The 14,626-nt window shown below is 43.4% G+C and overlaps 2 protein-coding genes across 5 annotated transcripts in view; both read left to right on the top strand.

Moving 5' to 3' along the window:
• Positions 1–38: 38 nt before the first annotated feature.
• On the top strand, positions 39–981 carry LOC127641704 (serpin B6-like; the record flags this gene model as incomplete). The annotated part of the gene is made up of 1 exon (XM_052124629.1): positions 39–981. A coding segment is annotated over one exon (423 nt), but the record flags the coding sequence as incomplete, so codon positions are not given.
• A 4,132-nt stretch (positions 982–5,113) lies between these two features.
• LOC127641702 (uncharacterized) overlaps positions 5,114–14,626 on the top strand; it is a 36,160-nt gene continuing 26,647 nt past the window's right edge. For 2 of the 4 annotated variants that reach the window (XR_007970207.1, XM_052124628.1), the window contains exons 1-2: positions 5,114–5,252; positions 5,677–5,717. Coding sequence is in view for 1 of the 4 variants with exons in the window: in XM_052124628.1 (XP_051980588.1) it covers positions 5,180–5,252; positions 5,677–5,717 (114 nt within the window). In the remaining 3 variants the exon portion in view is untranslated. Of the gene's footprint in view, positions 5,253–5,457; positions 5,573–5,676; positions 5,718–14,626 lie in introns of those variants that run through there. The other 2 variants (XR_007970206.1, XM_052124627.1) reach the window with 1 other exon arrangement.

Raw genomic sequence — 14,626 nt, 5'->3', positions numbered from 1 at the left:
TTCATTGCATTGAATCTCCTCTGTAGACACATTAACACACTGACTATCTTGTCCAGCTGGAGAAGGCTCTGACCTACGAGAACTTCATGAAGTGGACCCGACCCGACAAGATGGATGTTCTGGAAGTTCAAGTATCTCTGCCCAGATTCAAGATGGAGGAAACCTATGACATGAATGATTTACTGGTCAGCATGGGAATGGTGGATGCGTTTGACCAGCAGAAGGCTGACTTCTCAGGCATGTCCCCCAACCACGATCTGGTGTTGTCTAAGGTGATCCATAAATCCTTCGTTGAAGTGAATGAAGAGGGGACGGAGGCCGCAGCAGTGACTGCCCCCATCATGGTGTTTCTATGCTATACGCCTTCACGCTACTTTAATGCAGATCATCCCTTCCTCTTCTTCATACGTCACAATCCCACCAAGAGCGTTCTTTTCTGTGGACGCTTCTGTTGTCCTTGAGCTTCTCCTGCTGATATGAGATGTTCCAGTCCAATTCATTCTTACAATGATTCTGAAAGTTTTGCATAAAATGAGTCAAAATAATTGTAGATTTATTTCTGAGTGGACACAGAAAGTCCAGTTGTTCCTGCTCCTCTTTGAAAATATCCTTTCCATTAATTACAGACTTAATTACTTTTTTGATTCCTCTTTTTCTATATTCATTTACTGTAACGTTATGAAAAAAACACTTATGCTTGTTAAAAAATAAAACCTGTATTTTGATTTAAACCTTTATATTAATTGAATAGATACTGAGATTGATATAGATTCTCATCCAGATATTAGAGATTATTCTCTCATTTAACATGTATATTTCCTATAAAAGTTGCTTAAATTCTAATTCAAATCGTAACAACTTTGTCATTTATCTTTTTTATTTTCTCAGTTTGACAGTGTCGGTGTTAATCAACTTCAACATTAGCACGCTCTGTTACAGTAAATTACAATTGTGACTTATGTTTAATAAATGGTGACTGGACTGCAGCATAAGTGTGAATTAATTAGTACCGGACATTGTCATGATGTGTGCAAAGCATTGGTAATGTATGTAAAATACCAGGAAGTAATACACAAGTCCTTCCTGTTCTGATGAGTTGACCTGATTCCATCAACTATTGTGAACAACAAGTCACAAAGAGATTATTAATAAATGAATTAGAACATTTTGACATTTCCCATTGTTGACAATGTACAGAGTCTGTTATGCATTGATAATGTGTCGAATAAAAAAACAACAATAAAACCGCTAATTATATGAATTCTCAAATTAAAAATCTACTGTGAAGGTGGCGATTGATGACTCGCGTCCCATCACGAGAGTGTCTGGTTTCCCAGCACTGTTTTGTAATAACTGAGAATGTGTTCTACATTAAGCTAATCATAAAAATGAACTCTGTGAATTCCAAGTTGTTGTCAGCGATAACAATACTGTTGTCAGAATCAGCTATCTGGTCCCATGACGCCATGCAGAATAGCATTTCACCGGGTTGACCAGAATTCCATAAACGGCATAAAAACCTTCAAAACTTACATATTCAATGGGCAAGTCTGTTCTTTGACAGTGCAGTGCCAATGTAACCATCAGGAAATCAAACAGATAACTGACTATAGACCATCATGTGCTGTAGTCGCAAAAAGCTCGGTGAGTAAAGACGCTAACTAGCACCCCAGATGTCGTGAGTTTGATTCCAGGGCGTGCTGAGTGACTCCAGTCAGGTCTCCTAAGCAACCAAATTGGCCCGGTTGCTAGGGAGGGTAGAGTCATATGGGGTAACCTCCTTGTGGTCGCTATAATGTGGTTCTCAGTGGGGCGTGTGGTGAGCTGTGCGAGAATAGCGTGAAGCCTCCACACATGCTATGTCTCCGCGGTAATGTCTTGACAGTCTCAGACGTGGAGGCAACTGAGATTCGTCCTCCACCACCCGGACTGAGGCAAGTCACTACACCACCACGAGGACTTGGAGTGCATTAGGAATTGGGCGTTACAGATTGGGGATGCCACCATCAGTTTTTGTGTACGAAACAGCAACGCAACCTCCGTGAGCTGATATCATGACCACATATCCTACTAAATTGTGGAGCAAGATTGGTGACACATCAGTAAAATCTGTTGGCACTTACTTAAAATAAAGTTACTTAAAATTAAGATAAAATTGGTAATTGACAGTCAGCACAGCACTCAGAAAAGAGTGTTTGAGGGCACCTATACACTATAGTTAACGCTGGGTCAAAGATTGCTCTGAATTCATTGATTTCAATGAAAATGCAACGGTTTGCGATAGTGAAGCTCCTTCGCGCGACCAAAAGTTGAGAACATTTCAACACGCTCTGCTGTATTAATTCCCTGTCCTCTATTATCTTTGCCTTTGTCTGCCACAAATTCCATGAACTCGTCTTCAGAGTGAGTCCATACTCCCCAGATATCATCTAGGTACCTAAAATAGTGAAGGGGCTGTTTTTGGCATCGGGATAAGGCCGAAGCCTCCCATTCTGCCATAAATATGTTAGCGTAGGCCGGGGCAAACTTCTTGCCCATCGCCGTGCCTTTAACTTGCAGGAAAAATTCCCCATTGAACTCAAAATCGTTTCTATTTAAATTGATGTCTAATAATTGGATGAGTTCTTTGTCGGGCCTGGAGGTGTCTGGGTTTTTTGAAAAATATTTTTAATGGCCTGAATTCCCTCTTGGATGTCGATGTTTGTGTAAAGGCCATCCACGTCCATAGTGAACAGGATGGCCTTTTGGGGAATTTTTAGTCTTTTGACTTTCTGGACAAAATCATACGTGTCTTTTATATAGCTGGGGTGGCCCGTCGAAAGAGGATTTAAGTAGAAATCTAAAAATTCTGCCGTATAGTACGTTTCACTGCCGCAATCGGATACTATAGGCCTTCCTGGGGAATTTCGTGAGGTTTGCTCCATTTGGTCGGGTCTTTGTGTATTTTGGGGAGCATGTAGAACCTCCTGCTTCTAGGTTCAGCGTTACCCAATAGGTAGGACTTTTGTTTTGCGTTGATGTGTTTTTTCTGATATAGGGTTTGGGCTATATTTTTAACCATAGGTACAGTGTCTAAAAAAATGGGTCTATCCAATTTCTGGTAATATTTTAGGTCATTCAATTGTCTATATCCCTCCCATAAATATTGTTCTCGGTCCCATATGACTATCGCACTGCCCTTGTCTGCAGGTTTAATGACGATCTGTTTATTGCCCTTTAACTGTTTTAGAGCGTTCGTTTCCTCCAGAGTGAGGTTAAGCTCTTCCTGGGACGGTCTAAAATGTTTTTTAAGATATTCCAGATCCTTTTCGAATAACGTGCGGAGATCTGCGGGTAGTTTGTCTGCGGGTGGGACCCAGTCCGATTTGGGTGTGAACGGAGGGGGATTTGAGTCAGTCTCATTTTGGAAATAGGCTGCCAATTTAAGTCTCCTGTGGTATTGTTGCAGGTCGTATCGTGTCTGCATTTCGAGGCGTTTTCTGCTCGTTCTACCCGATGGAATAAAAGTCAAACCCCTGTTGAGCAGGCAAAGTTGTGGGGGAGTGATATGGAATTTTTTAGATAGGATTACAACGTTTCGATGCCCCTCCTGCGCATACAGGCTTGTGGGGATATTTATTTTAAATGTTGAAGCCAGTGCTGGAGCATGTTTCTGGCTGTGTCCACCGTCCAGTGTATATGGTCACTTTCAGTGTGAAATTCAGATCTGGACAGGGCCGGAATGTGTTTTAAATTGGCAGAAATATAGGCGTTCAGGATGGTCAATTGTGTCTGCTCCTTTGTTGGGAGCATTCCTGAAAAGTTCAACTCTGGAACCCAAATTTCTGCCAGTGGAAATTTTTCTTTTGCCGCTCTTAAAGCCGCCTGCATCTGTTTGATGGCAGTGTCTTTGGCGTTCTGCGCCCGGCTGTTAATCCCTAATGATAAGATGACGTGTTCCACGTCAGTGGAGACTGCGTTTTTATTGATCACAGCCTCCATGTGTCTGAACGTGGCCCCTGGATAGCTTTCTATTTGGAGGTCAGAATTCTTAAAAGGTGGAATTTTGGACAGATTGGAGTCCCCGATAACGAGCCATTTTTTCGCGACACTCAGCTTCCATTCTATCATTTTTCTGGACGTGTTTAGGTGTCTATTCGGTCCGTCCTCCTGGGAGTCACGTCGTGCTCCAGAAGGTGTGTTGAGTTCGACACTTAAACGAGCCTGTGTGGCTGTCCTGAGGCTGGTGACTTTTTCGGGGCTTAAGGTGACTCTTTGTGAGCCGAGATTATCCCGTTCAGCACTCCCCTTGATCCTCGATAAGGATGAGGTCTTGTTCCTGTCTGATACAGGGGTTGGGACTGAACGCGAGGAGTGCGTTGTTCTTTTGGGGAGGCAGGGAGATTTATGGTAATCTCTGAATGACTGTCCGAGTCCTCCTTTCTAATAGGAGACCAATCGTTCGGTGGGTCTGTCATCGTGCATGCTGTTTTGGTCGGTTTTGTTACTAAGGGGGTGGATGTTTCAGACAGAGATTGTGCGTCCGTCATGGTGTGCACCAAAGCCTGCACCATAACTCTATTAGTCATTGTGTTTTCTGGGAGAGGAGGAGCGGGAGAGAGATTTTGGGTCTCCGCTTCCTCCCTCGTTTCTCCAGAATCCAAGGCAGGGACGGAGGTGTGCCATCTCTCCCCTACTAACCCGTGAGCCTCGTGTATTGTTTTGTCTTTCAGTCTTTTACCGATACCACGTTTAGCCCATAATATAGCCGTATTGAAACATTCCTCCCAGCCCTGGGAGGGAATGTGCTGGAGTTTAGCCATTTCTTCCACCAATGCGTCTTCATAATGGTTTTTAAGAATCAGCATAGTGGTATAGTCCCAGTTTTTGGCATTGCCTTCAATGAGGGCTTGTGTTGTGGGGTTTGGCAAAGCTGGTTTGATGACCTCTGACAGGTGTTTTTCAATTTTGTCAATTGCAGGAGGCTGTTCCTGACTGACGTTATTTTTGTGATGCACCAATTTGATGATTTTAAATAAGGTACGGGTTTTTGCTACAAAGTCAGGGTCATCTGAATGCTTGGGCTTTATTTTTTGTTTCTGATGTGTGTTTTTATTTTGCAGGTGTGAACGAACTTTCTGTGTTTTGTTCTGCACCCATCCCCGTGGTTCCTTCATAAAGGATTTTTGGTGGGACATCAATGTACCGGGCCCCAAACGGGCCCGGGGTTCAAAAAATTGTGGTCTTCCAGACCACTGATAAGACTGACTATGGTGAGTCGGTGCTGCCCTCATGTGGCCACCATATTTCACTCCACGTGCATGCACTCTCTCTCCCTGTGCATGACGCTGGGCCTGATGGCCCCCATATTTCACTGCGTCTGCATAGGAGAACGCTCTCTCTCCCTGTGCATGACGTTCAGTGTCGCGGTAGGAACGGGGCATAGGCCAGACTGTGCCATGCCTGGCAAGCCTGCGACCACGTGTGACAACCGTCCAACCGTCCCTTTCTGGCCAAACCATAGTTTTAGGAAATGTTGTTTTGAATTTGTAACTGTAAAAGTAAGGATTTTTCTTGCAGAAATTGAAATCAGGTAAGTAAATCTAAAAATTGTCTTGTTTTTTTGTAATTTATAAATCAAAGCGAGTCAAATAGAGTTAATCAAATAAAAATGCTTTTATGTTTTTATATGAACAGGCTGTTGCTTTAAGTGTGAAAACAAAAGCAAAGAAATTAAGGTAAGTAAAACTAAGTTTTTTTGGGGTTATATGTCTTCTATGTTTTTATATGAACAGGCTGTTATTCTAAATGTGAAAATAAAAGCAAGGATTTTAAGGTAAGTTAAACAAAAAAAATTGTTGTGGCTTATATGTCAATATTTTTTTTGAATGTAAACAAATAAAATAAAATAGCTTTTCTTAAGTTTTTTTATGTGAAAAATTTGTAAACTGAACAAGCCGTTGCAACGTTTCGGTTAGGGTTAGGGTTAGGGTTAGGGGTTAGGTTTTTAGGGACAACGGCCCCCCCCATAACAGTCTCCCCAGACTGCTACAGTTTACTTAGGGGACTCGCAGAAAAGCACTGGCCGGCGCATGTTTCTGGTGGACCGATCGACCTTTGCCTAAATTACAAAAAAAGGGGAAATCCCTAACCAGGCCTGTTTGTGCCCCCCACATGGCCTTGAGACTTTCGGCCACTAGGGTTTTTTTTGGAAAATCTTAATTCAAGAACATCCTTTATTTTACTTTTTGTTCCAAACAAGTTCCAGTCCTATGCCTATTTGTACCCCCCAGATGGCCTTGAGACTTTTGGCTATTAGGTTAAAACTTTTAGATTTCTTCTATCGTCCTTCCTTGTTCTAAAGAGAAATTCCTGTCTGCGCCTATTTGTACCCCCACATGGCCTGGAGACTTTTGGCTATTAGGTTAACTCTTTAGATTTTTCCTACATTAGGGTTGGGTTGTTAGGGACAATGGCCCCCCCATAACAGTCTCCTCAGACTGCTATAGTTTATTAGGTTAAAACTTTTAGATTTCTTCTATCGTCCTTCCTTGTTCTAAAGAGAAATTCCTGTCTGCGCCTATTTGTACCCCCCACATGGCCTGGAGACTTTTGGCTATTAGGTTAACTCTTTAGATTTTTCCTACATTAGGGTTGGGTTGTTAGGGACAATGGCCCCCCATAACAGTCTCCTCAGACTGTTTTAGTTTATTAGGTTAAAACTTTTAGATTTCCTCTATCATCCTTCCTTGTTCTAAAGAGAAATTCCTATCTGTGCCTATTTGTACCCCCCAGATGGCCCTAGCGATAAAAACACGCTTTTTCAAGGAAAACAAATCATCCCAAAACCCATTCAGGCTACCCCCCAGAAAGTATTTTTTTAAAGGGGGAATATTAATGTCACCTCATCAGTAGCAAGCCCCAGAATCTTCAGGTGTTTCAGCCTCTTCTTACTATACACCCTCCTCTGGGGAGGCCCGCCATAGGGGATCAGTCCCAGGCGTGTGTCACAATGTCCAATTACTACCCCTCTCTTCCAGAACCGCAATGTGTTTTTTTGGGTCTGGCTTATCCCCTTGTCTAACGTTATTTCTACATACAACCCCCCCTACCTCCCTTCTTACAACATCCATTTATCAAGACAGACATTTCTGGGAGGGGGGAAAAAAACCATGTCCCCCTCCCCTTCTGGTCCGACCCCTACTATCCACTAGGGACCCACCTGGGGAAGGCCTCCCAAGCCCCCCTCCTGGAAACGGGAAGGGGATTGTCACCCCAAAAAAAATTGTCACCCTAATCTAACAAGATTAGAGACCGGGCAGGGTTAGTTAACCCGGTTTAGGGGTGGGGATACAGCTAACCACTAGATATGGGGTTAATTTTAGGGGTGGAAGTAGGGGGTTTAGCTGGGCGGGGTCAGGTGCGGGGGCAGGGTTATGTGGTTGGGGTTAGGTATGGGGGCAGGGTTTAGTGGTTAGGGTTAGGGGCGGGGTTAGGTGTGGGGGCAGGGCTAAGTGGTTAGGGGCAGGTTTAGGAGGGCAGGGCTAAAATGGTTAGGGTTAGGTATGGGGGCAGGGTTAAGTGGTTAGGATTTAGGGGCGGGGTTAGGTATGAGGGCAGGGCCAAGTGGTTGGGGTTAGGTAGGGTGCAGGGTTTAGTGGTTTAGGTGTGGGGTTAGGTATGGGGCAGGGCTAAATGGTTGGGGTTAGGGGCAGGGTTAGGTAGGAGGACAGGGCTAAATAGTTAGGTTTAAGTATGGGGGAAGAGTTACGTGGTTAGGGTTAGGGGCGGGGGCAAGGTTAAGTGGTCAGGGTTAGGTATGAGGGCAGGGTTAATGATTGGGGTTAAGGGCAGGATTAGGTAGGAGGGCAGGGCTAAATGGCTAGGTTTAGGTATGGGGGCAGGGTTAAGTGGTTAGGGTTAGGGGCGGGGGCAAGGTTAAGTTGTTCGGTTTCTTTTCTGTGGGGGCTGGGTTAAGTGGTTAGAGTTAGGGGCGGGGTTAGGTAGGAGGGCAGGGCTAAGTGGTTGGGGTTAGGGGCAGGTTTGGGAGGGCAGGGCTAAAATGGTTAGGGTTAGGTATGGGGGCAGGGTTAAGTGGTTAGGATTTAGGGGCGGGGTTAGGTATGAGGGCAGGGCTAAGTGCTTGGGTTTAGGTAGGGTGCAGGGTTTAGGTGTGGGGTTAGGTATGGGGGCAGGGTTAAGTGGTTAGGGTTAGGTATGGAGGCAGGGCTAAATGGTTGGGGTTAGGGGCAGGGTTAGGTAGGAGGGCAGGGCTAAATGGTAGGTTTAAGCATGGGGGCAGAGTTAAGTGGTTAGGGTTAGGGCGGGGGCAAGGTTAAGTGGTCAGGGTTAGGTATGAGGGCAGGGTTAATGGTTGGGGTTAAGGGTAGGATTAGGTAGGAGGGCAGGACTAAATGGTTAGGTTTAGGTATGGGGGCAGGGTTAAGTAGTTAGGGTTAGGGGCAGGGTTAGGTGTGGGGCTTTTAGATGGTTAGGTTTAGTGGCTAGGGTTAGGTAGGGTTAGGTAGAAGTTAAGGTATGAGGGCAGAGTTAAGTGGTTAGGGTTATGGGTGGGGACAAGGTTAAGTTGTTAGGTTGGTTGTGGGGCAGGGTTAAATGGTTAGGATTAGGGGTAGGGTTAGGTGTGAGGGCAGGTTTATAGTGGCTAGAGTTAGGTAGAAGGGTAGGATTCCATTACTAGGATTAGGTATGGGGCAGGGTTAAGTGGTTAGGGTTAGGTTTAGGGTAGGGGTTAGTGGGGGTTTTGGGTTTAGGTATGGGGGCAGGGTTAAGTTTTTAGGGGTAGGGGCAGGGTTAGGTAGGAGGGCAGGGCTAAATGGTTAGGTTTTTAGGTATGGGGACAGGATTAAGTGGTTAGGGTTAGTGCAGGGCTACATGGTTAGGTTTAGGTTAGGGTTAGGGTTAGGGGTTAGGGTTAGGGTTAGGGTTAGGGTTAGGGTTAGGTTAGGGTTAGGGTTAGGGTTAGTTAGGGTTAGGGTTAGGGTTAGGGTTAGGGTTAGGTTAGGGTTAGGGTTAGGGTTAGGGTTAGGTTAGGGTTAGGGGTTAGGGTTAGGTATAGAGGTAAAAACGACTTCCACCCTCATTATGTCCACCCTCATTTGCATATCGAATCTGATTGGCTGGATTGTTTCACAGATAAATCTTTAGGACGGTCGGTCCGATTTTGCCAAGCTTGGTGTCATCGAATTCAGAATTCCGTCTGCATTCATGTGACGAGGAGAGATGAACAGAAGAAGAGAGCAATGGAAATGTAAGCTGAAAAGGTAGAAGAGTCTTTTGCACGTAGGTTGTGAGTGGTTTAAAAATGTCACATGCACGCCTTTAAGATTTGCATGAATACGACTGTAATGGAGACGTGGTAATGAACGCATTTTTCACAAGAACGCTGAAATGTTTTTGTAGGAATTGTTGGGTGGGATAAACTCAATCCTTTATTATTATTATCATTTCATGAAACTTATCGGGGCATGCTTGTGAGGAGGAGATTATTGTGTTGCGAGCAGAGCAGACTTGAGTCCAGTAAATATAGCCTATTAAAGAAATTGTTCCAAAAACAAATGCATCAGAAAATAACCGAAGGACTTGAAAAACTTTTAAGAATAAAAACGGCATCGAATCTTGCCACGATAATGAGATGACACACTTGTTAGGGGCGTTTTGCCCTTTGAAATGAAATCTGCGAAATCCAATAAAGCCCATTCGCGGTTCACTCGCTGAGTCATCGATTACAATAACAACACATCAATTCAGATTTCCTTAAAGATAACTTTTTTTTATTTATTTTTTTTTATTAATAATCATGCCAAGGTCTTACATTAAATTGTGTCCAAAATTGCAGAACATGAACAGCCAAAAAATAATAATAAATAATAAAAATAATATAAGGTTGAACAATGAAAGCATTTTTTGACTTTTCAATGATTTTTTGTTTTTTATGCCCGTCAAAGACATAATATAGAAGTTACAGTCAACCAGAAAAAGTGACTTGACATTGCAACTCTCCACGTGTCCAACTTGCAGAGGTGGGACCAAGTCATTGTTTTCCAAGTCACAAGTAAGTCTCAAGTCATTGCATTAAAGTCCCGAGTGAAGTCCCAAGTCAAGGCAGGCAAGTCCCAAGTCAAGGCAGGCAAGTCCCAAGTCAAGGCAGGCAAGTCCCAAGTCAAGTCCAAGTCAATTTACAAATCGTCAACTTTTAGCTTCAAGTCTTAAAGAAGTCATTAGTGCGCTTTGCCCAAATTAGTGTCAGAGTATTAATTACTATAGTAAATGTATACTAATTTTATCTAGAAGTTTCTAATTTAAAATCTAATTTTATCTTTCTTTTTTTTTATCGATATCTACCCGTAAAGACCAAAGAGGGTAATAAAGATGATACATGGATCTTATCTTTGGACACACATTAAGGCAAACCAAACTTTTACTATAAACACGCTGTGAAAGGACGCTGAACGTGCTGAACTGGTGAGTGAAATCTGAAATATTACCAGGCAGTGGCTAAGGGCAGACATTTAAGTTGCATATACGAGTTCTATACTGTAAAGTGCACAAACCGAGTAAATGATCGGATTTGTGATTTTTAGAACCACGACCAATATAATTAAATAAATATAGCTAAACGCGTGACAGAGGACCAGCACGTCCGCAAAAGAATGAGTGTGTTTACATGCACATTTTAACCAGTTATGCTCAAAAAGCACCAACGTGTGTGGTCACAATAAATGGCGTTCCTTTATCGAGGTCATACAACAGGGTAATAAAACACCGGGAAGATTTTGTCCATTACACCAATTGCTATAAAACGTTAAATGCTACCGACCGCAGTAAAAGTTTGCGGTTCAATATGCAGACTTTGTTAGCCTGTAAATCAACTTACCTCTGTCTGTGGATTTTCAGATTCCTCACAAAATTGGACGTTGTCGACTGAGGTGTCTGTAATTTTGTAACCACAGGTTCTACATGTCGCAATCCTTTTGTTGCCTTTAACGCTGTATTCAATATATCCCAATTATATCACCTTTGGTATAATTTTTGCTGTGTCCTAGTCCTTAAATGCGTGCCATGATCTTCAAACTTGGTCCAGCTTTCGTGGAAGCTGATTGGTTGAATATGGAGCGTTGAAATGCAGATTTGAAAATCAAATGAATCGTCTATTTGGGAAATTAATCGTTGATTTACTGCACATTTTTTAATTATACAACTCTTATCTTTGGTTTTAAAAAGTATAAGTATTTCCAAGTCAGACGGCTGAAGTCCAAGTCAAGTTGCAGGTCATTGCTGTCAAAGTCTAAGTCGAGTCGCAAGTCTTTTTTAATTCTATCGAGTCGAGTCGCAAGTCATCAAATTAGTGACTCGAGTCCGAGTCAAGTCCAAGTCAAGTCCAAGTCACGTGACTCGAGTCCACACCTCTGCCAACTTGATGAAGCCGGATAACCGTTGCATTTTAGAAATGAGTTCACAAGTGAAGGGATGATGAATTTTATTGTGACAAGAGGAGCTTTAAAAACAATATAATAACAATAAATAGCGATACGTGAAATGGCTGAGGCTCCAGTGAGTTAAAATTGTAACTTTGTGGTTTTGTGACGGTTTTCACACTTCAAAGCCTTTTTAAGACCAACTGAAGAAAACTCAAGGAATCGATTGAAGGGAACAATCCACCAGCGGGCTCTCGAATTGTAAACGTCTAGGGAGCGCACAAAGATTTACATTTGTAACGACCCTTCAAAGTTTAAAAATGCAACTTAAAGGCTTGAATCCCTCTGCTCCCAACCACCAGCACGTGGTAATAGCTTGGCCCCGCCGCTGGGCTGCAGTCCATACAATGTCAGTCTATGGAAAAATGTTTGTCTGTGGGTGGCTGCTGTTCTGAAGGTGCTGGCGGTGTGGGCCTGGGGTTGCCGAGAAGACCAGCATTGGCCCCGTGACTCTGGGAGGTACGCTCAGCGGAGATACGGGGCTTCGCTATGGCCCGCATTATATATGGTGCGTGCTGTAGCGGAATTTGACAGCGTGGTTGGTTTCCCGCTGGCGTCCGGTGGCGTCCCGGGGACCGTGCTAGGAGCGCGTTTGGGGGCGTTTGGAGTCGATCGGCGTAGGTTTGAGTGGAGTGTTTTCGGGGCCCGTGGCAGCCCTCGGTCAGGCCAGAGCAGGACAGAGGATAGAAACCACCGATGGCAAACACGCCATCTTCTTTAACTTTGGTTCCGTTGGTCCGATTTTTTTTTAAAACGTTGTATACGTGTTCTATATGTGATCCTCTAGCTGTCTGATTGGCTTTGTCCTCGATCGGTCTTAAGAGTTTTGATTTAGACTCAAATACAGACTTCTCCTACGGTCTAACTTGCTCTATATTGTGTAAATGTTGTGTCTTTTTGATCAGTGTGACTTGCATTTAGTTTGGAAATGTGTCATGTTCAGAAGTTGGTTAAGTTTACAGTTAAAGATGAATAAAGTGATGCAATCTTAATTTGCGTAAGCATGGTGCCTTGATGATACATTTGACTTTTATTAGCTTAGAAGTTGGTTATGTTAAGAAGTTAGGTTAGGTTATGGGATATAGGGATGAAAACCACCCATTTTGTGATGCACCGACAGGTAGCCATGCGGTCAGACACAGTCTGTGAGTGAGCTCGATCAGGTAAAGTGACTCCCTGACATGCTAGCGGCAGCTCTTTTGTGACCTCAGCGGTGCCAAGCAGAAATTGACATTTACATTTATGCATTTGGCAGACGCTTTTATCCAAAGCGACTTACAGTGCACTTATTACAGGGACAATTCCCGAGCAACTTGGATTAAGTGTCTTGCTCAAGGACACAATGGTAGTGGCTGTGGGGATCGAACCAGCAACCTTCTGATTACCAGTGATGTGCTTTAGTCCACTACACCACCACCACCACTCCATATTAAGCATGCCGCCTATATTAAGCATAAATGTAATAAAACGGTTCCACTGGGGCGGGACACACAAAAGTGTAATATGTTTCTCGTGGAAAGACCCCGATAGCGTGTGCAAAGTTTGGGAACGATCGCTCGTTCAGTAGCCAACACGGCGGCCTAAAACGTGCTCCTTTCACAGAGGCTTTATATTGGCCCGACCATATTAAGCATATTTATACGGTAATAATAGGGGTTCCCCTGGGGCGGGACACACAAAAGTGTAATATGTTTCTCGTGGAAAGACCCCGATAAGCGTGTGCAAAGTTTGGGAACGATCGCTCGTTCAGTAGCCAACACGCCGACCTAAAACGTACTCCTTTCACAGAGGCTTTATATAGGCTCGACTATATTAAGCATATTTTGACTGTAATAAAACGGGTTCCCATGGGGCTGGGCACACAAAAGTGTAATATGTTTCTCGTGGGAAGACCCCGATTGTGTGTGCAAAGTTTGGGAACGATCGCTGGTTCAGTAGCCAACGCTGGCGCCTTAAATGTAATCATTTAACAGAGGCTTAATAGAATCAGACTATATTAAGCATATTATTACTGTAATAAAATGTGTTCCCCTGGGCCTGGGCACACAAAAGTGTAATATGTTTCTCGTGGAAAGACCCCGATTGTGTGTGCAAAGTTTGGGAACGATCGCTCGTTCAGTAGCCAACACGGCGGCCTAAAACGTGCTCCTTTCACAGAGGCTTTATATTGGCCCGACCATATTAAGCATATTTATACGGTAATAATAGGGGTTCCCCTGGGGCGGGACACACAAAAGTGTAATATGTTTCTCGTGGAAAGACCCCGATAGCGTGTGCAAAGTTTGGGAACGATCGCTCGTTCAGTAGCCAACACGCCGACCTAAAACGTGCTCCTTTCACAGAGGCTTTATATAGGCTCGACTATATTAAGCATATTTTGACTGTAATAAAACGGGTTCCCATGGGGCTGGGCACACAAAAGTGTAATATGTTTCTCGTGGGAAGACCCCGATTGTGTGTGCAAAGTTTGGGAACGATCGCTCGTTCAGTAGCCAACGCGGCGGCCTTAAATGTAATCATTTAACAGAGGCTTAATAGAATCAGACTATATTAAGCATATTATTACTGTAATAAAATGTGTTCCCCTGGGCCTGGGCACACAAAAGTGTAATATGTTTCTCGTGGAAAGACCCCGATTGTGTGTGCAAAGTTTGGGAACGATCGCTCGTTCAGTAGCCAACACAGCTGCCTAAAACGTACTCCTTGGCCCTTTATTGTTTCCCCACTGGTATACAATGTGAGTCTATGGAAAAGTGAGATGTACTGTTGCAGAAATGATTTTTAATGTCATTCTAAATTTTGCAAGCACAGTATTAAAGTGAATAATTCAGGTGGAATTATACAATAACACGAGAAAATTGTATTGATGGACTTATAAGGATAATAACAAGAAAACTATAATACTACTAATAATAACATTAATAATAGTAATAATTCATTTAATTTATGAAGTGCTTTTCTAGACACGGATGAGAGACCGCAAAGGCTGTCCATTTAACTGGCCATATATATATTTATAAAATCTGCATGTTTAAAAACACGTGGACGCCCCCTAAAGGTTCAGCATTGAAACTGTCTGTGATTCTCTGTTAAAATATCCACTTTTTAGCAGTTTTGCACAGTGCAGTTTTCAATATGTCCACTATTCA

The sequence above is a fragment of the Xyrauchen texanus genome, unplaced genomic scaffold, assembly GCF_025860055.1.
Source record: "Xyrauchen texanus isolate HMW12.3.18 unplaced genomic scaffold, RBS_HiC_50CHRs HiC_scaffold_143, whole genome shotgun sequence".
NCBI lineage: Eukaryota > Metazoa > Chordata > Actinopteri > Cypriniformes > Catostomidae > Xyrauchen > Xyrauchen texanus.
The sequence above is the reverse complement of the archived record's forward strand: the minus strand, read 5'-3'. Positions and strand labels throughout refer to the sequence as shown.